The sequence below is a fragment of the Coregonus clupeaformis genome, chromosome 28 (assembly GCF_020615455.1).
Source record: "Coregonus clupeaformis isolate EN_2021a chromosome 28, ASM2061545v1, whole genome shotgun sequence".
NCBI lineage: Eukaryota > Metazoa > Chordata > Actinopteri > Salmoniformes > Salmonidae > Coregonus > Coregonus clupeaformis.
Window position 1 is genome coordinate 14,370,200 of NC_059219.1, and position 23,338 is coordinate 14,393,537.

The 23,338-nt window shown below is 46.3% G+C and overlaps 2 protein-coding genes and 1 non-coding gene across 7 annotated transcripts in view; all 3 read right to left on the reverse strand.

Annotated features, from left to right (window-relative positions):
• Positions 1-420: 420 nt before the first annotated feature.
• LOC121542863 (gastrula zinc finger protein XlCGF57.1) lies at positions 421-4,243 on the reverse strand. The gene is made up of 4 exons (XM_041852448.2): positions 4,210-4,243; positions 3,062-3,349; positions 2,874-2,961; positions 421-2,364 (listed from the first exon to the last, which is right to left on the reverse strand). Exons 2-4 carry the CDS (start codon positions 3,296-3,298, stop codon positions 917-919), a joined length of 1,773 nt encoding a protein of 590 aa, XP_041708382.2. The 5' UTR covers positions 3,299-3,349; positions 4,210-4,243; the 3' UTR covers positions 421-916.
• Positions 4,244-10,833: 6,590 nt separating this feature from the next.
• The window catches only part of LOC121542864 (multiple epidermal growth factor-like domains protein 8), a 30,372-nt gene continuing 17,867 nt past the window's right edge, over positions 10,834-23,338 (reverse strand). For all 5 annotated transcript variants that reach the window (XM_045208615.1, XM_041852450.2, XM_045208616.1 and 2 more), the window contains exons 20-43: positions 22,969-23,166; positions 22,489-22,728; positions 22,134-22,318; positions 21,785-21,998; positions 21,339-21,582; positions 21,083-21,215; positions 20,672-20,922; positions 20,412-20,522; positions 20,212-20,330; positions 19,776-20,013; positions 19,424-19,595; positions 18,963-19,126; positions 18,645-18,780; positions 18,305-18,536; positions 17,993-18,119; positions 17,666-17,882; positions 17,328-17,542; positions 16,776-16,971; positions 16,435-16,603; positions 15,144-15,336; positions 13,246-13,416; positions 12,896-13,026; positions 12,521-12,653; positions 10,834-12,341 (exon numbers count right to left, since the gene is read on the reverse strand). In XM_045208615.1, the coding sequence (XP_045064550.1) occupies positions 10,842-12,341; positions 12,521-12,653; positions 12,896-13,026; positions 13,246-13,416; positions 15,144-15,336; positions 16,435-16,603; positions 16,776-16,971; positions 17,328-17,542; positions 17,666-17,882; positions 17,993-18,119; positions 18,305-18,536; positions 18,645-18,780; positions 18,963-19,126; positions 19,424-19,595; positions 19,776-20,013; positions 20,212-20,330; positions 20,412-20,522; positions 20,672-20,922; positions 21,083-21,215; positions 21,339-21,582; positions 21,785-21,998; positions 22,134-22,318; positions 22,489-22,728; positions 22,969-23,166 (5,689 nt within the window). In that variant the 3' untranslated portion in view covers positions 10,834-10,841. The remainder of the gene's footprint in view (positions 12,342-12,520; positions 12,654-12,895; positions 13,027-13,245; positions 13,417-15,143; positions 15,337-16,434; positions 16,604-16,775; positions 16,972-17,327; positions 17,543-17,665; positions 17,883-17,992; positions 18,120-18,304; positions 18,537-18,644; positions 18,781-18,962; positions 19,127-19,423; positions 19,596-19,775; positions 20,014-20,211; positions 20,331-20,411; positions 20,523-20,671; positions 20,923-21,082; positions 21,216-21,338; positions 21,583-21,784; positions 21,999-22,133; positions 22,319-22,488; positions 22,729-22,968; positions 23,167-23,338) is intronic.
• On the reverse strand, positions 17,065-17,167 carry LOC121544000. Its single transcript, XR_005996065.1, has one exon. It is a non-coding gene; the product is annotated as a U6 spliceosomal RNA (small nuclear RNA).

Genomic DNA, 23,338 nt, shown 5'->3' on the forward strand with positions numbered 1-23,338 from the left:
ACAAATATCATACCCCCAAGACATGCTAACCTCTCACCATTACAATAACAGGGGAGGTTAGGATTTTTTTTTTGTGGGGGGGTATGATATGCCTAACTTTCTCACTCATTCACGATTCAGTCAGGACTGTCCGTAATAATGGCTGCATCCACATAATAATAATATGCCATTTAGCAGACACTTTTATCCAAAGCGACTTACAGTCATGCGTGCATACATTTTTTTGTGTACGGGTGGTCCCGGGGATCGAACCCACTACCTTGGCGTTACAAGCGCCGTGCTCTACCAGCTGAGCTACAGAGGACCACATGAATGTAGAAGTGTTTAAAAACATATTCTTATTTACAATAAAAGTTACTCCAAAATGACACTACACAATATTTACCATTCATTTCTATTGGGCACAAAATACTACCAAAACAAACTGCAAATGCATCCAGAGTCACAAGCTTGATGTAAGCATTGCATTCTAGGAATATGGGACCAAATAATACACTTTTGACTACACATTAGTGAATTCGTCCCAATACTTTTGGTTCCCTTAAAATGGGGGGGGGGAATATGTACAAAAAAATGCTGTTCTTTCCAAACGGTTCACCAGCTATGTATGAAAATACCCGCAAAATAAAGCTGACAGTCTGCACTTAAACCTCATAGTCATTGTATCATTTCAAATCCAAAGTGCTGCAGTACAGAGCCAAAACATGTCACTGTCCCAATACTTTTGGAGCTCACTGTGTGACCCAACTGGAGGATTGCTAAAACATTGTGGCGTTACCATAAACAGGGGAGCAAAATTTCATTTGCATTTGTTGTCACATCTATCACTGACTAAAGAGATCAGACGCCCCTCCTATTAATTCATAAGAGTAACTGAGTTTCATAAAAGGAGTCATGTTAAAAATATACAGCAGAATCATTTAGGTTTACAACATCTAAGCAGGTGTTTGGAGAGGTTGGACTTGCGAGCAAAGCTGACAAAGCAGTGGGGGCAGGAATAACATTTCCCCTTGTGTATTTTCATGTGGCCTTTAACGTGACTCTGTTCATAAAAGCTCTTCCCACATTCTTGGCAGGAGTATGGCTTTACATCACGGTGAGTGTGGGTCCTCATGTGCAGGGTCAGAGAAGCAGAGCAGATAAACCGTTTGTGGCATTCAGAACATTCAAATGGCCTCTCCCCAGTGTGGAGGCGCTTGTGTTTGGCCAGATCTCCAGACTGAGTGTAGCTTTTACCACACTCTGTACAGGTGTATGGTTTCTCACCTGTGTGAGTGCGCTGGTGGTTCTTCAGGTGGTCGAGTCGGGAAAATTGCTTGTCACACACTGTGCAGTGGTAAGGCCTCTCCCCGGTGTGTGAGCGCAGGTGTATGTTCAGCACCCCAATCCTTATGAACTTCCGCCCACAAACCCCACAATGGTAGTTTTTCTGGTTGCTGTGGATCTTCAGATGAGTTTTCAGATAACCTTTGTCAGCAAAGTCTTTACCACACACCGTACATTTGAAAGGTCTCTCCCCTGAGTGTGTGCGCAGGTGAAGCTTCAGACTCTCCCTGTATGCAAACTGCCTGTCGCATTGGGAGCAGGAGTACTTCCTCTCACCAGAGTGAACAGTCATGTGTTTCCTGAGGAGCGACTTCTGTTTGAAAGACTTCCCACAGTCCTGGCATTTGAATGGCTTGACCCCATTGTGTATTAACAAGTGATAACGGTAAGCGCTGGTATCTGAGAAGCGCTTGCCGCACTCCTTGCAGACATAAGGCTTCTCTCCGGTGTGGATGCGCATGTGAGTGTTCAGGCTCGTAGGAGTAGTGAGGATCTTGCCACACTCTAAGCATTGGAAGCCGACTTCCAGACAGACCATCGGTTTAGTGTCCTTAGGTTTAGAACCCTCTGGTTCATGACACCGGTGAGGCCCCAGGCCCCAGCAATTCTCAAAGCTCTTCCCACAGTCCGTGCAACTAATGTGTCCTTCGGTGAGAGCAACGGCCATTTTGTGCAAACTCTTGCAGTGCTTCAGCAGGCTGCCCAGGTACTTGAATCTGCGGGAACACTGCGGGCAGGTGTGGAACTTCTCCTGAACCCTGTGGGGACGGGCAGGTTTCTGGGGAGGGGCAGGTTTCTGGGGAAGGGCAGAGGGGTGGGCCTTGCGGGTGTGAATGTCTAGCTGTCGTGGTGTATGGAACATGCAGCTACAGTGGGGACAGCTGTGTGTGGGGCCGTACACGGTTTTACTCTTTGAGACTTGGCTTTTCAACATGGCCAGGTACTGCTTCTGGTGTTTGGTCTTGATGTGGTTCTCCAGGAAGTAACAGTCAGTGAAGGAGATGGTGCAGTGTGGACAAGGAAAAAACTGAGAAGAACCTGAGAGTGAGGGATAGAGAGGGAGAGAAGAGATGGGTATGACAAGAGGGGAGGAAGGGAACTGTGTACAATAGTCATTGCCCATATCAAATTAAAACCTTATTAACCTCTTAAGGATCCGACCCCTTTTTTCAATTTTCGCCTAAAATGACACCCAAATCTAACTGCCTGTAGCTCAAGACCTGAAGCAAGGATATGCAAGTTGTTGTTGTGCACTCTCCTCAAACAATAGCATGGTATTTTTCCACTGTAATAGCTACTGTAAATTGGACAGTGCAGTTATATTAACAATAATTTGAGCTTTCTGCCCATGTAAGACATGTCTATGTCCTGGAAAGTTTGCTGTTACTTACAACAGTCATGCTAATCACATTAGCGCACGTTAACTCAACCGTCCCGTATACAGGACACCGATCACGTAGAGGTTAATATGAATGTTCCAGTAACCATCACCCATCTAAATTGCACTGTTGGGCGTAGACTGGAGTATGATAAACAGTATGTCCTACCTCCATTGTTGCATTCATCCCTCCTGACATCAGTCTCCTCCTTCACCAAACACACTTTAATGTCTCTCAGAAGTGTCTTAACCACCACCTTGTGGATTAAAAAGAGACAGAAATTACAAGTATTCATTAACAATCTTAATGATATTGCCACAATACTAGACACATTAGAAAACACTAATCCTACTTACATCAGCCAACCTGGTTAGCACTACCACAGGATCCTTGTGGAGTGGACTAGAATCTGAATGAGGATTTGAATTGGTGCTCTTTGAGAGGGCTTGGGTAAAGTCTGATTCATCTCTGCCGGTGGAGTCATCGCCTGACTGTGGGTCATGTTCTGTGTGTGTTATACCCAGGTTTCCATGACGTTCAGTCCCCTTATTTGTGTGCAGTGGTTTAGTTGTTGCACATTGTTTGAGCTTCATCTTGTTGACTAAAGTGCCTCTAATGTAAACACTTTCCTCCTTACTGGCATTCTGAGTGAAAAGAGAAGCAGAGTTTCAGTGAGCATCAGCCTTACCAAGACAAGAGCTAGACTAGGTCAGGGACCATAAGGGAAACTCTTTTCATGGCACTTTGATACTTTAGTGACGTTTTCATAGCAGGTGAGGAGAACTTACACAGCAGGTTAGGATAATTAACGTAGCACGTTAGGAGACTGAAATTAAGTTTAGGAAAATGCTCTCCATACCTGCTACGAAAATCACTTGGTATCGAAGTGCCATGAAAAGAGTGTGTCCCGGGACCATAACAGCCTATACACACACACACAACACTGCAGACTTAGGCTGCTATGCAAAGATGAAGAACACACAATCATGCATTATTAGCCAAAAGTCAAAACACTCAACTAACAAGGCTAGTAGTGTTAAATGACCATAAAACTTAAATTAATGGGCCGGGCATTTATTTTCTTAAATCACTCTATACAATAGGCGCTTATTAGAGACAGGCTTCTATTTGAGCCTGGCATCTACACTGAACAAAAATATGAATGCAAAAAAGTGTTGGTCCTATGTTTCATGAGATAAAACAATAGATCCAATTTTACATATGCACAAAATGCTTATTTCTCTAAAAACACTGTTGCACAAATGTGTTTACATCCCTGTTAGTGCGCATTTCTCCTTTGCCAAGATAATCCATCCACCTGACAGGTGTGGCACATCAAGAAGCTGATTAAACAGCATGATTACATTTACATTTTAGCCATTTAGCAGACGCTCTTATCCAGAGCAACTTAATCGTGAGTGCATACATTTCATACTTTATTTCTGTTTTCTGCACAAACGGTCAGAAACTCAGGGAAGCTCATCTGCGTGCTCGTCGTCCTCACCAGGGTCTTGACCTGACTGCAGTTCGGCGTCGTAACCGACTTCTGTGGGCAAATGCTCACCGTTGATGAACACAGGAGAAGTGTGCTCTTCACGGATGAATCCCAGTTTCAACTGTACATGGCAGATGGCAGACAGCTTGTATGGCGTCTTGTGGGCGAGTGGTTTGCTGATGTCAACGTGCCCCATGGTGGCAGTGGGGTTATGGTATGTGCAGGCATAACCTAAGGACCACAAACACAATTGCATTTTATCGATGGCAATTTGAATGCACAGAGATACAGTGACGAGATCCTGAGGCCCATTCATCAGCCGCATTCACCTCATGACGCAAGGATCTGTACACAATTCTCAAAGCTGAAAATGTCCCAGTTCTTCCATTGCCTGCATACTCACCAGACATGTCACCCATTGAGCATGTTTGGGATGCTCTGGATCGCAGTGTACGACAGCGTGTTCCAGTTCCCCCCAATATCCAGCAACTTCGCACAGCCATTGAAGAGGAGTGGGACAACATTCCACAATCAACAGCCTGATCAACTCTACACGAAGGAGATGTTTCATGCTGCAAATGGTGGTCACACCAGATACTGACTGGTTTTCTGAGCCACGCCCCTACTTTTTTAAATGTATGTATATGTTACCAACAGATCCATATCTGTATTCCAAGTAATGTGAAATTCATAGATTAGGGCCCAATTAATGTATTTCAATTGACTGATTTCCTTATAACTCAGTAAAATCTTTGAAATTGTTGCATTTATTTTTGTTCAGTGTATTTTCTTAATGCACAAAGCTTTGCATAGTTAATTGTTTAATTCCAGCATTCACTTCCAACATTTTAATAAATTGTATCACTTACACTGTCACGTTTCTATTGTCTTAGTATGGCTAAATAAAAATATATTCCTTGACAATAATTATTTTTCTCTTTCAATGTACATTTTCGGTAGTCATTACTTCCGCCACTAGAGGGCAATCAGCCGATTTTTAGGGATCTGTACTAACACAGTTTTGTACTTGCGAAAAGGCCTTTAAGTCATTATTGAATAATTGAAATGTAACAAATCAAACATTAAACCTCGTAAACAATACATGTTAACCACTTAATTAATTTAGACCTTGCGTTTATTTGAAAAAGGCGTATATTTGCTGAAATGTGTGCCGTTGCCCAGCTATTAAAGGGGACAGGCAGCTATTTGAGACGACGTTAAATTCAAGTTACCGTAGACAAGCTGTTTAGAATCTAGCTAGTAGATGTGGTCTTTGCTGGTTTAAAACGGCGCGAGCTAGCTACAAAAACACATATCACGTGGCGTGGTTTTGGTGAAACTTGGATAAACCAAATTACGGAGTTTGCTACATTTGACGATGGTCACCCACCCAACGTGTCACTTTTTTATAAAGACATCAACGATGAGAGTAAACTATTGTTTTCTAAGCAAAACGTTCACGGACAGAAGGGAAAATAGCTTCACTTACCTAATTCGATTCAAACCAAACACAGTGACCGGAAGACCGCTGTTTGCACTTCCTTTGCATTGGTGAAACATGACCAATCAGATAACGACCTCTCCTTATTCTTCAATGAGGTTTAACGGCGGTTGGCATCCAATTTGTTAAATTACCGCCACCTACTAGACTGGCGTACAACTCCCTTATCTGTCCTTGAAAAATAAAATAAAACAAAGAAATATCCTACCATCTAACACTACACTCACAACTTCAAAACTACTACTAATAATGAACCCCACCCTTCTCCACTATTTAAATATACTCACTCCTACCCAGTGGCGGCTCCTGAAAAAATTCTCAGGAGGGGCAATTTTTCTGATGATTTAGGTGACCTACACACATTTAAAAAAAGATATGTCCAGCAACAACATGAAGACAGGGGCAGCATATAAGTCAATACCAGAAGCATTTATTGACTGATCTCAAAAGTGTTGGCTTACCAGGGTTGGTGGAGCCCTCAGTTTCATCTTTGCCTCGCAAAGCTAACTCAAACACTCCGCAAAACTTCACACACTGGATTAGCCGGCTGAGGATGTGGCGGTTCTTGCTAATGTCGTAGTAAATATATTTGTTATAGTGAATATGGAATATGATATGTTGAGTAAAATGTTGTGCTAAGATCTATTTAGGTCAGGAGCTGGTTATAAGTTATGTTCCTATCCAATAACAATGGACAAAAGGGTCCTATCTTGTCAGCCTTGTCAGCAGGTGGCCAAGGACAACACCCACGCCATAGGCCTCTCAGTTCTTCCAACTCACGAGTTCTTGCTCTGAGGACACACACACACAAACACACACACACACACACACATCATCACTGTTAAACACACACACACACACACATCATCACTGTTAAACACACACACACACACACACACACACACACAAAAATCCCCTCTCTTAGGCTGAACATTTGAAGACAGAGAACCCGACTCAGAGCCAATGCAACAGTGACAGTAGCCTGGAGGGGACCTCGCCCAACTCATCAGGACCAATCAGAAGATCAGAACTACTAGATTGAACCTACTTCATTTATTGCATAAAATGTCTGCACACAATGTTTCGGGGCTCTCTTCAGATAATAATAATAATAATAATAATATGCCATTTAGCAGACGCTTTTATCCAAAGCGACTTACAGTCATGCGTGCATACATTTTTGTGTATGGGTGGTCCCGGGGATCGAACCCACTACCTTGGCGTTACAAGCACCATGCTCTACCAGCTGAGCTACAGAAAGTGGATACTCATGGATGCGCATTGCAATTGTAAAATGTCAACACAATTGGAGACACCACGTCATTTTTGGAGACATGTTATTGACAGTAAACTATTGTAGATGCGACTGCTAACTAAATAAAACATTTTAGCTGGCTAGCTAATCATCTTAGCTAAATGTGGGGCAAACAATTCAGTTATTTACCGTTAATTTGAGGGATTGGGGTGAAAGAAATCGAGTTACATAGTGATACTTTACGATATACTGTATTGACAATATCGCAATATTTTAGCGCTAGTTGGCTGTACCTGCACCAAAACACCATTATTGTTCCTTCATAGCTTGTTCTCAATCTTTTCACATTGGGAGCCAATTTGTTTTCAGCACTTTTATTTCCATGACTGATCAAAACTCGTTCTCATGGCTTTCTGATCCCTCTGCAACAGACATATGGTGCGCAATAAAATCACAGTATCGAATCGCAATACGTATAGAATCATGAGACTCGCAATGCTGATGCATATATCTTATCGTGAGGTTCCTGGCAATTCCCAGCCCAAGTTCATTTGCCACAACAAATCTCTTCGCTAGCAAACGCAATGTGTCTCCAGCAATGTTTACTTTTTTGACGTTCTATGGCATCTCCACTTTCCAAGCATATATGACCACATGTAATATTTTGGTAAGTGATGCAAATAGTGAACTATGTAGGGCCAGGATGTAAAATATATGTAGCTGCAGCAATTTCTCTTATCTGATATGGTAAGTAATGGGGCTTGATTTATAGCTCCCTAAGAGTTTGACGAACGGGTCCGTGAACGCGATTGCAGATATCTTTACCTCTGAATAAACTGCCTTATATTATACAATTATCCACCTTGTCCAAAAGTCTCTACTTTTTCTCCGTTCTCCAGTAAACTTGTTTTATCAACAATAGTAAGGTTCAATGACACAGAAAGCAGTTCAATGTCGGGGTACAGTCGCTCTCTTACCAGGATCGCGGTCCGCTCTGACCAGGGTGAAGGTGGCCGGCTCCACCTCTCTGCCAGCAGCGTTTTCATTATTTAGTCCGTTCGTAGCGGGTATGTACACGAAACACGATCAACAAGATCAGTCCAAAACCGAAGATCAGTCCAAAGCAGAATGTTTGCAGAATGTTTGTAAACTAAGTCTACAAATTAAAAACATAAAATAACGCCACACTGCAGGTCGCAACATAGACGCTGATAGCCGCCATTGTCTTAGTTACGTTCAACGTTACGTCACGTATGACGAAAGCGCGTAAGTGCATGCACACAGACACCCATAGAGAATGTATTGAAAGCTTTGAAATGTGAAAAAAATAGATTTTACATGACAGGCTATGAGAGACTTCTGGGCGATTTTCAACCTGACTGAAATCGCCCAAAAAAGCGGCGGGGCCATTTGAAGCACGACTTTAGCCTGATTTGACATTTAGTGGCTGGCAGATCAGACGTGAACACTGATAACTGCTGTTGCCGTGATATAATTTTTTTATAAATTTATAAAAAAAATTATATATATATATATTTTTTATTTTTTATAATTGATTAGAAAAAAAATCCCTTCCTTTTCCCGTTTGGCAGTGCGTCGCCCATATCGCCCTATTGAACAAGCCGTCCCTGCCTACCTCATGCCCTCAACCTGAAATGATGGGATATCACCACTTAACACTCCCTGTAACTCTTCTGCTGTCAAGTCTCGCACACCCAAATATCTCTCTGCAGCTGCCACCACAACCTCAATTTTCTTCGATTTGCATTCCATCCCTGCAGTACAATTAATAACCATTGCTATAAAACGCTAAAAACCCAATCTTACTGAAACATATATCACTTGCTTGCCTATCCCACTGTACTGGTATAGATCTCCTACTCTACTCTCACCACATTGATGTCTCTTATTCCACTTACATTTACATTTTTACATTTTAGTCATTTAGCAGACGCTCTTATCCAGAGCGACTTACAGGAGCAGTTAGGGTTAAGTGCCTTGCTTAAGGGCACATCGACAGATATTTCACCTAGTCGGCTTGGGGATTAGAACCAGCGACCTTTCGGTTACTGGCACAACGCTCTTACCCACTAAGCTACCTGCCGTCACTTAAAAGAAAACATGCACAAAACCACACAGGTGTGTCATCTTTCCTGGACTTTTAATATTGTAGCCTACTCATCACCAGGACAGAGAGTCGGGCATCTTCTGTACATCACCGTTCCCTTCTTTAAAAAAACAAGAGCAAATGAAAAATACAATAAAATAAAAAAAGGTGTTAAATAACAAGTAAACGAAGCAACAAACACAAAACAAGACTATAACAATCTAACCAGTCTAATAATGCTTATGACCAGACTCGAGGGTAGCTAAAGATAGTTTTACAGTTTTCCTTAAATTGGGTGAAATGCTACTACACAAGCTGTTATTTTTGTTATATATATATATATATATATATATATATATTTCGATTAAATACATGTAAATGAGAATTCTCTCTGAATGACCAATCATTTTGTAGCCTAATGGTTGTTTTGTGTAGTGTATCCAGTAGCACCATTCAGATTATCTTGGAACAATGGGGGGATTCATCTCGTAGTGATTCAGGAAAACGGAAGGCAAATTCCTTCCGAAGACTGCAAAAAAAATTAACACACCCTCCTTGAAAATAACACTTTTTTCATTCATGTTCTCTCTCACCAGGAAGATGCAGCTTTGCACATATTTTGTCCCTTTCCTTGTCTCCATTATAATCTGACAATTTCCATACCATTTTTTGTTCCACATACTGAATTTTTTTTCTTGTTCCATTTGTCACAAGACAAATCAAAAAAGCGAATTAAGTTCTAATCATAGCTCTCATTGGCTGATAACAATCATCCAATCCAGAGAGCCAAAAACAAAACCATACAAGTTCACATACAGTTCATATCAAATAACTAAAATAAAAGGCTTAGAAACTAAACATTACATAGTGTTTTATGTTATCCACTCATAAATTGGCTACAGGGACAGAAGTCTGATAACAACCAAGTTAAATCCTTCATTTGTAACAAAATCAATTTAAACAGACATGAAATGTGTCAAATGTGTTGCTTTGCTTTATATGTGCTCCATAAGCCTCACAATAGGAAACTATACACAACAGGATTGTTAGGTGTAGGCCTGGGAGTTCACAAAGGCAGAAGAACCGAAGGCAGACGAGCAGAGAAACAAATACAACAGCAACCGATAAAGAATCATGTAACAGGTCGTGTGAATGAACATGCACAAATATATACTTTTGGCTTTGAGTTAATAACCAGACACGTAGCTTAAAAGCCTGCCATATATTAAGTTCACTCATCATTACTACCATGATCTAAAAAACATCTGACAAACTAGCATAACTTTTTCTTTTTTCCCCTATTCCGTCAATTTGATTGTTTTTAATGGCAATATTTGATTGTCACTTTTTGGGGTATAAAGCACATGCTGGTTCCAACCCCAGTAGTTATCATCCCTACTTTTATTCCAAAAACGACAGTGCAGCAAAAGTCTCTCTCTATGTGTCTGGTTGTCGACTGCACTCATACCTCGATAGTGGACGAAGACAGGATGCAACTGAATCGTTGAGCTGATATAACATGTAGTTGTAGTGCATTCTAGAGACAGCTGGCTTGGTCACGTGTAGCGTTTGAAATATAGTGATACATAACAGAATAAAATACACTCAATATTGAAACAGTGTATATACAGGCACGATCTTATCAACTTCAACGGGCTCTAATATAACTTCCTCCTTTATGGCCTTTTTCATGTAACTCCCCATCTCTCTTCTAACCCCTTAACATCTTACTACCACATACCCCTCTCTATCTTTTCACATACTCCCCCCTCTCTTCTCTACATAGCCATGGTGGTGAGGTGCTGATGCCCTAGCAGGCCTTTGCGCACCCCTCCCGCTCCGGGGTGTCCCCCTCCATTGCCGTGACCACAGTACTCCTGGAGGTTCTGCCGTAGTGTGACCAGGGCGGACCCCAGGCAGGCGCGGTTAGGGGCCAGGATGCCCCCCGGCAGCTGGATGAGGACGGTGGCCACCCCGGCCATGCCGTCGTCCGTGGGCTCCAGGGTGATGGGTCCCACTTTGAAGGTGGAGTAGGAGAAGCCCATGAGCTGGGACAGGAAGGGGTCAGAGCGGCAGAAGTGCTGGTACCCGCTGTGGGAGGACGGGTGGTGGTGGTGCGAGGCCGTGGTGTTGGCGGTGGTGGGGACATAGTGGTGGGTGTTGAGGTAATGCAGGGGCAGGTGCTGCCCACTGTTGCCCCCTCCGCCCAGAGTAAGGTGGTGGTGGTGGACGGTGGGGCCGGAGCCTGGCTCGTGTTTGTAGGAGACGGCTCCAGCTCTCCCCCTCTGGCCAACTACAATGCCCCCCAGCTTGCCTGTGCGTGCATGGGCCAGGGACACGGCACTGCCCCCCACACCTCCGCCCCCTGTGGAGGGCAGGTAGATGAGCTGGGGCTCCTCTGGCTCCAAATAGACAGTGAGCTTGGCGAAGGGCCTGGATGCCATCTTGGTCATTTCCTGGATATGACGCCTCTGCTCTCGGCGGAAGTCCATGAACTGTTTAATCTTCCAGAGGAGGACGCAGACGGAGAGGAAGAGGAAGAAGCAGGAGAAGAAAACAGAGAAGAAGACGAACAGGTCGATGTGGGCCTGGTCCTGGCGGAGGAAGAGCAGGCCCTGGGACTCGCCCTGTCTCTCGTCGGTGCCTACCCCGCGCAGGGCGATGTAGAAGCGGCTGGACTTCAGGGAATGGACCTCATGGGGGAAGGTGATGACCACGCGGTCACGGACACCTCGAACGATCAGCACTGTCTGGGGCTTCCACACCGTGATGTAGGAGATGAGCCCCTCCGTCCTGGCCTCCCGTACCTCCCTGTCCGCCCCCTGGGGCTTGGCGTGGAGCTGCAGGGGGGTGTTGGGGAGCATGGGCCCACCCAGACTGGATGAGGAGTTGGCATACACCTTCATAGGTGATGGAGGCGTCTCCTTATCCCCCCCGCTCACCCCACCTCGGGCCGCTGACTCGTCCTCGATCTTGACGGCGTGGATGCCTGTGTGGCGGTCCACTTCTACGATGAAGGTGTCGTGGGAGTTGGACACGTACACCTCCACCTCCCCGAAGGTCACGTCGATGGTGACCCGGATGTCCACGTTGGTGAACTTTGGCTGGGCAGCGAAGAAGACGGTGCGTCCCTTGGGCAGATTGCGGATGGTGGGGTCGTGGAAGCAGTTTGTCTGGGAGGTGGGGTCGAAGCAGCACTCATTGTCCACGTTGAACTGCCGGTAGCACTGGCGCCCGTTTACCGGTGTGCCGTTGAAGGAGTCTTTGCACTTGGCACACTGCGAGGAGGATTCCAGAGAGGGAGAAGAAACAAGAAATACAAGTGCATGTAAGTACTGTGCTTATTGTGGTCTTTACAACCAGGAAATTCAAGGTATCCTTATTCAATTCTCCCTCTGCTGTATTAGTATACCTGCTTGTAAACTGTGCCTAGTGCCTGCATCAGTCCTATCCATACCTGTGTTCTGTAGCAGTCCTTCCTGTCGCTCTGCGGGCTGCTGAGGCAGGAAGAGGTCTCTGTGTTGTTCTGACAGGGGCAGCCTGTGCCGTCATGTTCATTACACGTGTCAGCATGGCCGTTACACTGACACCTGCAGGTGGGAGGAACAAATAGCATTTCAGCTTTCTTTGGGATTCAGCCCTCCAAAGTGATTTTTACAGAATCACCCCTTCATCAAGAACACTCCTCTGAAGTGCACAGTCTGGAAAACTCAAGAATCGAATGGGTGTGAACACCACAATATTGCTCCATGTCCCTTTCATCAATTTCATCCTTTAATTACAAGTGAATTAGATGTGGCTAGAGGTTAATTTTAAAGGAATCACTACTCACTTGTCACACTTCCCCTGCAGTAGGAAGTAGCCGCTAAGGCAGCTCTCACACTTGTCCCCCACGCTGTTGTTCTGGCAGCTCACACAAACCGCTGCGTCCTCTGTAGGACCCTCCGACACCCACTGAACAATCTGATAAAGGGAAGGAGAGGGAGTTCAACAAAAGAAATGCAGTTAAATGACATCCAAGATGGTATACCTGTTCCTACACAGTGAGTTTCTAGCTAGCACATAAATCCTGATATGACCACAAAAGATGCTGTTGATCAGATCCAAAGTAATCCATTAATAAACTCAAAGGAAGATAGAGAGAACATATAAATGAACAAAAACAGACAGTGAGCCACTTACGCTGTCTTGGTCCAGAGGGTGGTCTTGGGGGTGGTCTACCGCCCTCTTGTGTTCGTCCCGGGACAGACACACAGCGCTGTTCCCCCTGCAGAACTCCCGACAGGGGCGGCACGTCCCCCCACCCACCGCCGACCCCACATACAGGGGCTTACACTTCTCACAGTGATCACCCTGGAACAGGAGAGAGAGGCACAAACCGCAATCATCAGTATATGATGCACTGAGTGAACTGAGAATCTGACCTGGGATCAGCACCAGTGTGTCACTAGTGTTTTGGCACTCAAGAAACACATTGGGCTGTGACATGCATAATCTTACAGTTGATGTGCTGAAATACTGTGTGTGTGTATACAGTACCAGTCAAAAGTTTGGACACGCCTACTAATTCAAGGGTTTTTCTTTATTTTTACTATTTTCTACGTTGTAGAATAATAGTGAAGACATCAAAACTATGAAATAACACATATGGAATCATGTAGTAACCAAAAAAGTATTAAACAAATCAAAATATATTTTATATTTGAGATTCTTCAAAGTAGCCACCCTTTGCCTTGATGACAGCTTTGCACACTCTTGGCATTCTCTCAACCAGCTTCACCTGGAACGCTTTTCCAACAGTCTTGAAGGAGTTCCCACATATGCTGAGCACTTGTTGGCTGCTTTTCCTTCACTCTGCAGTCCAATTCATCCAAAACCATCTCAATTGGGTTGAGGTCAGGTGATTGTGGAGGCCAGGTCATCTGACGCAGCACTCCATCACTCTCCTTTTTGGTCAAATAGCCCTTACACAGCCTGGACGTGTGTTGGTCATTGTCCTGTTGAAAAACAAATGATAGTCCCACTAAGCCCAAACCAGATGGGATGGCGTATCGCTGCAGAATGCTGTGGTAGCCATGCTGGTTAAGTGTGCCTTGAATTCTAAATAAATCACAGACAGTTTCACCAGCAAAGCACCCCCACACCACCTCCTCCACCTCCTCCATGCTTCACAGTGGGAACCACACATGCGGAGATCATCCGTTCACCAACTTGGAACCAAAAATCTCACATTTGGACTCATCAGACCAAAGGACAGATTTCCACCAGTCTAATGTCCATTGCTCGTGTTTCTTGGCCCAAGCAAGTATTTTCTTCTTATTGGTGTCCTTTAGCAGTGGTTTCTTTGAAGCAATTAGACCATGAAGGCCTGATTCACGCAGTCTCCTCTGAACAGTTGATGTTACTTGAACTCTGTGAAGCATTTATTTGGGCTGCAATTTCTGAGGCTGGTAACTCTAATGAACTTATCCTCTGCAGCAGAGGTAACTCTGGGTCTTTCTTTCCTGTGGCCAGTTTCATCATAGCGCTTGATGGTTTTTGCGACTGCACTTGAAGAAACGTTCAAAGTTCTTGAAATTTTCCGGATTGACTGACCTTCATGTCTTAAAGTAATGATGGACTGTCGTTTCTCTTTGCTTATTTGAGCTGTTCTTGCCATAATATGGACTTGGCCTTTTACCAAATAGGGCTATCTTCTGTATACCCACCCCTACCTTGTCACAACACAACTGATTGTCTCAAACGCATTAAGAAGGAAAGAAATTCCACAAATTAACTTTTAACAAGGCACACCTGTTAATTAACATGAAGTTGGTTGAGAGAATGCCAAGAGTGTGCAAAGCTGTCATCAAGGCAAAGGGTGGCTACTTCGAAGAATCTCAAATATATAATATATTTAGATTTGTTTAACACTTTTTTTGTAACTACATGATTCCATATGTGTTATTTCATAGTTTTGATGTCTTTACAATTATTCTACAATGTAGAAAATAGTAAAAATAAAGAAAAACCCTGGAATGAGTAGGTGTGTCCAAACTTTTGACTGGTACTGTGTGTGTGTGTGTGTGTGCCCCACTCACCATGGTGTTGTTTCTACACTCCAGACACTTGTCAGTCTCAGACACTCCTTTACAGTTGCTGTGTTTGTTACAGCGACACTGAGACGAGCAGTTGTCCCCCACGAAGCCAAAGTGACACTGACACACTCCCGGGGACACACACGTCCCGTTGACACAACCCTGAGCACACACCGGCTCACACTGGCCTGACACACTGCAGAGAGGGAGTACAGAGAAAGAGGAGAAACTTAAACGGATACTATGTATGTATGTATGTATACCTACTGAATATGTAGCCCTGTTTGTTCTCAAGTTTCAAGTTTTACTGTCACATGCACAAGTACAGTGAAATGCCTTTCTTGCAAACTCAAAACCCAACAATGCAATAATCAATGAATTACTAGAATAAAACACACAAGAAATAAGAAGAGGAAATATGAAATACACAATAAAGTAAGTAAGGATACTATATAAATATTAAAAAAGTTAGTTCCGATTCCATATTTACATGTGCTGTGATACTGGAGTGATGGAGGTGGATATGTATAGGGATGGGGGGACTAGGCAACAGGATATAAGATAAACAGAGTAGCAGCAGCTTGCATGTGAGTGGGTGTGCATGTGTGTAGAGTCAGTATAAATGTATGTGCATATTATGTGTGAGTGAGCAGATGATGGAGTGAGTGTTTGTGTGTGTGTTGGAGTGACCGTGTGTGAGTATGTAGGGCCCTATGAATGTGCATAGAGACAGTGCAAATATTGAAATAAAAGGTCAATAAAGATACAAGGGAAACTCAGTCAGTGTAGTTATTTTGTTAGCTATTTATCAGTCTTATTGTTTGGGGATAGAAGCTGTTCAAGAGCCTGTTGGTGTCAGACTTGATGCACCGGTACCTCTTGCCATACGGCAGCAGAGAAAATAGACTATGGCTTGGTGGTTGGAGTCTTTAACGATTTTCCGGGCCTTCTTTTCACACCGCCTGATTTAGATGTCCTGGATGGCAGGGAGCTCGGCCCCAGTGATGTACTGGGCTGTCTGCACAACCCTCTGTAGCGCCATGCGATCAAGGGCGGTGCTATTGCCATACCAAGCCGTGATGCAGCCAGTCAATATGCTCTCAATGGTACAGCTGTAGAACCTTTTCAGGATACTATGTATGTATACATACTGAATATGTAGCCCTGTTTGCAGGACAGGTGGTAGTACTGATGATTGTGATGATGATGTGGTTGTGTGTGTATAGCTGCTGAGGTATCCAAGTGCTACTTCTTCTGCCATTAATGTTGATGATTGTGACGTGTTCCTTCCTACCGGCTGAGAACGTAGCCCTGCTTGCAGGTGCAGTGGTATCCCTGGGTCAGGTCATGGCAGTCCTGGGTGCTGTTACAGTGGTGGTGGCCGTTGGCACACTCATCTTCCTCCGGGCAGTGGAGGAATGACCAGCTGCTGTTCCTCTGGGGACACACTCCCTCACTCACACCTAAAACAGTAGAGTAGAGAATATAACCCTAAATGTTGGACAATAAAGTTATATTCTATAAAGCTTTGTTATATTTTAATCATAACACACACACACACACACTGGATGAGGATCTATTATTCTAGCCTATAAAACAATATTCAAAAGGTCTATTCAATTCTGTTCCCCTCACCGTCGAGGCCTCCCTGCTGGCAGCGTCCAGCCCCATTGCCCCCGCGTGCAGCACACCAGCCACACTGGGGCCAGGCGATGCACTGGGAGCACTGGGTGAGCTGGGCGCACTGTGGGGAGCAGGAGTCCCCACCAGACAGCAGACGACCACACTGACCCGCCTCACAGCGCAGAGGCACGAAGGATGGACTCACACACTGGAGGAGAGGAGAGGGGGAAGGGAGGGCAGAAATACATTTTACATTTATGTCATTTAGCAGACGCTCTTATCCAGAGCGACTTACAAATAGAAAAATAAGGAACGCTTCACAAATTTGCATGTCATCCTTGCGCAGGGGCCATGCTAATCTTCTCTGTATCGTTCCAATTTTAGTATATGTGCTGCCGAAGCAAGAATAAATATATTCTTATTCATTTGTTTTTGAAGCTACAATGCAGAAATATATTTTCATGAAAAAAATAAGACACAGATATGCCCCTACCCCGCCAGCAACCCACACACCCACCCACCCCACCACCCACACGAGACACACTCAGTCTGTCTCTGTCTTACCTGCTGCAGTGCCATGCTCCACACACAGTGCTGCCAGCCCCCATCTGAGCCCCGGGAGCCCAGGCAGAGGCTGCAGGTGCTGAGGTGGTAACAGGGGGGCGGGCAGGGCAGAGGGGGGGAGGACTCCACCTGCATGGGGGACACGTTGAGCAGGGCGTAGCTGAAGCACGTCCAGTCGTAGGTGGGGTTCACACTCAGGATGCGCCTGGTCTCCCCTGAAGGAACCGCAACACAAAATGTAAGAGAGTGGTTCTCAGTTATTCAGCCACAACTTAGTCTAGTGGTCAACCTAAGACTTCTGTCGCTAGCAATAGAAGGTGAATGGAGGTGTCCCTCACCAGTGCGTTTGAACTGGCGTGTCCACATGCACTTCCCTGAGGCGGTGCACTTGGGGCAGTCGGAGGCCTCACAGCTGGTCTCAGTACAGTTGCTGGACAGGAAGATCTCTCTCTGGTTGATCCTGCAGTCATGTTCTGAGGTGCAGCTGACAGTACTGCTGATGCATGCTCCCTCTGGACAGTTTGTACACCACTTACACTGCAGAGCAGACTGGGACTGACAGAGAGGGGAGGTTAGCAGTGTGTCTGTGTGTGTGTGTGTGTGTGTGGGGGGTACTGTCTGGGCTGGTGTTTGTGTGCGTTTGAGTGTGTGGAAATGTGTATTACCTGTGAGGGGCTAGAGAAGGTCCTGGGGTGGCGTGCCAGACACTCGCTGCAGGTCTTCAGTCTTCGACACTGGTCTGGTAGACGAGGGGTGGGGGAGCAGGGAGACTGACCAATTGAACAGCCCAGTCTGAGAGAGAGGGACAAAACACCATAGAGAGGGGGAGAGAAGGGATAGTTGGTCAATAACTCTGAGATAGGGAAATAATAAATATGATTACACAAAGTATCAACCCCAAGAAACACCTCCAAAATAAAAGAAAGACACAGTCAACAACTTGGAAACAGTCATTCCCATAATAACCATAGCTGTACCTCTCAGCGGTATTAGAGGAGGCGCAGGTGCCCCTGCACCAGACACAGCTGCCTGTGGTGGTGTTGCAGGCCTCGGGCATGGACAGCAGGGCACAGGGGTCAGAGGGAAGGGTCAGGGTGAGAAGACGCCCCAGGGTGACCCCGTTGAAACCCCCAGAGAGGAACAGCCGCCCACCCCAGCCCGCCATGGCCAGAGACACTGAACGGTTAACTGGCTCACCCACCGCCGAGTCTGAGAGATAGGAAGGGAGAAACTTTAGAATAATCTCCATAACATCATCAAACTGAGCATATATGCCGTGTTTTGGCCAGCCCCATGTAGTGTAAGTCAGACAGTTACCTGGCTGTATCCAGGTGTTACAGTTGATCTGGTACAGAGACACTGTGTTGCTGTAGTCCTCCTCTCCTGTCCTCCCTCCCACGATCACCATGGTGTCTTTTATCAGGGCTGCAGCGTGGAAGAAACGAGACAGGGGCTGTGGAGAGAGGGAGAGAGAAAAGAGACAGAGTGTTAATATAAGAAAAATTAATGTTCCGATATAATGACGATGTCATCAATTAAGGCCAGCCTGGGACCATGTAAAAACGGTTGAAATACCGGTAAGCTAGTTGTGAAAGAAGCCTGTTCTCGTGGTAGAGCTGCTGTGGTAGTACCTACCTTATTCCCCTGTGAGGGGACCAGTAGGGACCAGGTGAGATTGGGATAGTAGAGACTGTAGAGCTCTCCTGAGGGCTCCACTGTCTCCACGTGGAAGCGGTAGCCTCCGAACACGTACACGGCGTCCGTCTGCTCGTGGTACACAGCAGAGTGGCCATACAGACCTGAAGAGAGGACAGGACACACAGGAGTCAGCCAGGAGGCAACATGGGAGGGTTAAGGGTTAAACGAACTTGTCAATTATGCAACATCATAAGGGACAGGAGTTTGTGGTTCATGTTGTCAGAAATGACTCTTTGCTCCAACCAGAATGGATGCACCTCAATCTTTATATTCTATGCATATTTAGTGGGACAGAGGTTCCACGAAAGCTGAGTAGGGACTTTCCAGATTGGCAGGTACAAAGTGAGTTAATGACAATACGTTGCTAATGAGTGTAGGTGGAGATGGGTCCTTCTGACCTGTAGGAGGCGTGCCGGTGTGGGGGGCGACGGTCCAGTTGCCAGAGTGGATGTTGAACTCCAGCAGGTGGTGGTTGAAGCCGTTCTCTGGAGAGTAACCTCCGATGAGCAGCATAGAGGAGTCCCGACGCACCGTTAGAGTATGACCTGCCACCGGTGGCAGCACTGAGCTCTGTGGGGGGAGAGGACACAGACTAATTGGTTACATAGAACAAGTCTATAGTAAATTGAATCGTGGGGTGTAGGCTGACCGTTAACTACCAATATTTTATGTTTAGTGTTTTGTTGTTCATATATTTTCCCAAGTAAAGCAAGATAGTGGATTGCTAAAACCAAACAAACCAACTCTGACCTTGTGCTGTCTCCACACCAGACTGCTGAGGTTGAGGCTCCACGTATCCAGGGCGACGCCCTTCTGCGTGACACCGCCCACCACCAGCATGAGGTTGTGAGTGGCTCCCTGGGCGCCGGAGAGAGGCTGGTGACTGGCCAGAAGGGCAGAGGCATGGTGGTAGCGTGGGCTGGGGGTGGAGCCTTCCTCCACTGAGCTGGTCAGCATCTGAGTCCAGCGCCGCTCCAACACAGAGTACCTGAACCCACCAACCAACACAGAGACAGGACATGAACCCACCAATCAACAGAGAGGAAAGAGAGAGAGACATACTGACAAACTAACTGATATGAGTTACTGGTAATTTCAGACAATTATTTAAAAAATTCGCTGTCTCACAAAAGGCATCTTTAAATGAACGCTACTAAAAACAACACCATTAAAGTCATCCCCCCACCTGTAGACGTTTCCCAGGATGCCCTCTGAGAGAGAGAGGCCTCCATACATCCAGAGGTTCCCCTGGGGCCCAGACACTAGAGAATGGCCCATCCGGTGGAGGAACCTGTGGGCCTGATTCTGTGGAGGGAGGGGGAAGCTTAACACTGTGACACTCTGTGGTGGGAGTGTTTTTATATATGTGTGTGTCCTGGTTCTTACCGCTGTGAGCTGTGTGTCCAGTAGGGTTTCCCAAACTAGGCTACTGGAGTCCAGAGGAGTGGAGCAGTCCGAGCCGCCCCAACCGTCTGCACACACACACACTCCCAGAGACTAAAACACACACAGAGAGACAGAGACAGAGAGAGTTAACATTAGAGACACACAAGAGACTGCAATATATAGGACCAGGATAAGCAAAGAGGAAAACATCAAAACACCAACAAAAACAACAATTTGCATTCACACAGTCTTGCACTCACCAAGTTGCAGGAGCCTCGGACCTCTGCTAGCCCACAGTCCTCGGGACAGAGGGGCCTGTCGCAGTACGGCCCCCCGTACCCCTGAGGACACTGGCACAGCCCCCCACTGCACTGCGCCCCTCCCTGGCACACCGGTGACCCATCCTCGCCTGCCTCAGAACCCTCTCGACAGCGTCGCACCCAGAAGGAGGCGTTGAAACCCTGAGGGTGGTCGGACGAGACGTTGGCCTCAAAGTAGACAGAGATCACACCTGGGAGAGAGAGAGAACAGAGGAATCAGAGAGGGAATCTTTCAATACTACTCATGATATTTGCAGTCAGAAAATAAGTAGGAGAAAAACTTTATTTTAAAACGTTTTTAAAAAATGACCAGAAGTTTTAATAAACAAACAAACAAATCGCTAGGGTAACCTGAAGTGGCCTCCACAGTGATTGGCTGAGTCCGGGTCGTCCCACAGAACGCTCCAATCAGGTTGTGGTCTGAGTGCACCACCCCGTTGCTCAAGAAACGAGGCAGGCCGTCAAACACGTAAACGTAGGAGCTCTGTGTGTGAGAGACAGAAAGGACATCTCAGGCCATGGGAACACTAATGGCTCTGTTCACTACAGCACAATAAACATCAGTCTGTGTTGTAGGAGTTAGTGTGTGTGTGTGGTCAGTACTCACAGTGCACTGTGTGTGAGAGTCTGGGTGCAGGGTGAGAGCCACAGGAGGGCACAGCTCGCCCGGCACACAGGGGGCCAGGTTCTCAGAGACAGACAGGACCCACAGACAGTGGGAGAGTCCCCCCTTCCCCCCGACGCCCCCTCGCCACCCCAGGGAGGACGAGATGGGGAGCTCAGAGAGGGGTGACTGGTGGGACAGGATCACAGAGCGCCCCTGACACTGACGGAAACAGGTGCCATTATTCCTGAGGGAGAGAGCGAGAGTTGGATAAGTGATATGCATTAAGTGAGAGAAATTCAATCATTCAGATGTATAGTGAAGCAGGTTCTTAAATTACAGAGCACATAGCAACTAGTTGCTGATGCACAGTACACATACTGTTCTATAAAACAGATCCTGCAAAAAATAAATCCATCCATCCAGAGCCCATTGTCTGTCCCCCTCACCTGGGGTCTCCGTAGTATCCGGGCAGGCAGGATTCACAGTGTGGTCCCTGGGTGTGGTGTGTGCAGAAGCATTGGCCTGTCTGATTGTGGCAGTAGCCCTGGAGGGGGTCTCCATGGCCGTTGCACTGGCAGGGCACACAGCCCCCGCCCCCGGCCAGCGCAGAACCAAAACTCCCTGGTCGACAGTGCTCACACTGGGGACCCGTTGTCCAATCTAAGGAGAACGGAGAACGGAGAGAGCATGAACTAATGAGAAAAAATGATGTCCTATGAAATTAATAAAATATGTTGTTTTTCTGGTCATCTTGGTGTGTTACTGTAATGGGTTGATATTTTATGTCTGTCTCACCCTGGCAGTGGTCACAGATGCCTGGGGCGGTGATACAGGTGCTGTGGAAGTTACAGCCACAGTCCACGTCACACTCCACCCCGCTCAGCACCAGGGTGGCTGGGTCAGATGTCCAGCCCAGGGAACACTCACACTCAAACCGCGGGCTGCCGCTGCACTGGCCCTCACGACACTCATTATAACAACTGGAGCAGAGAGAGAGGTCAGCTTTAGGAGAATGGAGTTATCCAGAGAACGAGACATTATAAAAGCTAGTAGACAGAACAAGGGCTTGTCATGATAGGGAGGATGAGAAAGATGGAGGAAAAGAAAGAGTGACAGGGAGTGAAATGGAGAGAGAGAGAGAGAGGCTTACGTCTGGTTGCAGTGCAGGGTGCCGTCCCCAGTGTAGCCCCTCTCACAGTGGCACTCGTAGGAGGTGGGGGTGTTGACGCAGGTGGCGAAGGGGTGGCAGCTGTGGAGGCCCAGCCTGCACTCCTCCACATCGGGACAGGTGGGGTAGGACCAGACTGCATCCCTCTCCCCCTCCTCCAGGTGCTCCAGCTCCAGCTCCATCTCCATGGGCCGCGGGGGGGCCAAGGTCTGGGGCTCAGGACTAGAGGGGGAGGAGGAATAACAAGGTTCAGTATTATCTCCTAATGCAGAGAGATGGTCTGGTATTGACATGGTAACTCCACAGGCAGCTCCATTGGACTTAGGCATTACTTACACTTGACCTGCTCAGCTAATTATTTTTTTTCATCACCACAGCCCGTTTTGTGGGCTTGTCCTCAGTTGAAGTCAAACCTGGGTAAGTAAGCATTTTGAAGTGTGGGTGGTTTGCTGGTCATCATACCTGGTAGCCCGTACTTCAGCCACAGCCACACTGCAGTTATACACAGAGGGGTCGTCCATCCCTGCCCAGTCTCCTCTTAGACACCTGCCGATGGTGGGGTTGTTGTAGTCTCCACACCAGCCACACTGGAACGTCTGGAGACAGTCTGTACAGGTGACCAGAGCTGAGCACTGCTTACACTGGGGCACTGAGTGGACACTGGAGTGGGGGAGAGAGGGATGGAGACAGGGGATGGAGGGAGAGGGAGGAAGACAGAGAAGGTTATTATTGCACGTTGTTGGTACATAATAGATTGCAAAGAGAAAAGGGAAATACGATTAAATCTCCATTCTAAACGGTTCCAAGTTTCGTTGTTGACTACAGGAGTTCA

What these genes read in the sequence shown, in the direction of transcription:
- LOC121542863 (XM_041852448.2), bottom strand. Translation starts at nt 3,298, where the DNA reads ATGAAGCTCAAACAATGTGCAACAACTAAACCACTGCACACAAATAAG. An exon ending in TGCTAACCAGGTTGGCTGAT is followed by an intron (nt 2,962 to 3,061) that starts GTAAGTAGGATT and finishes TTAATCCACAAG; the next exon opens with GTGGTGGTTAAGACACTTCT. An exon ending in GGATGAATGCAACAATGGAG is followed by an intron (nt 2,365 to 2,873) that starts GTAGGACATACT and finishes CCTCACTCTCAG; the next exon opens with GTTCTTCTCAGTTTTTTCCT.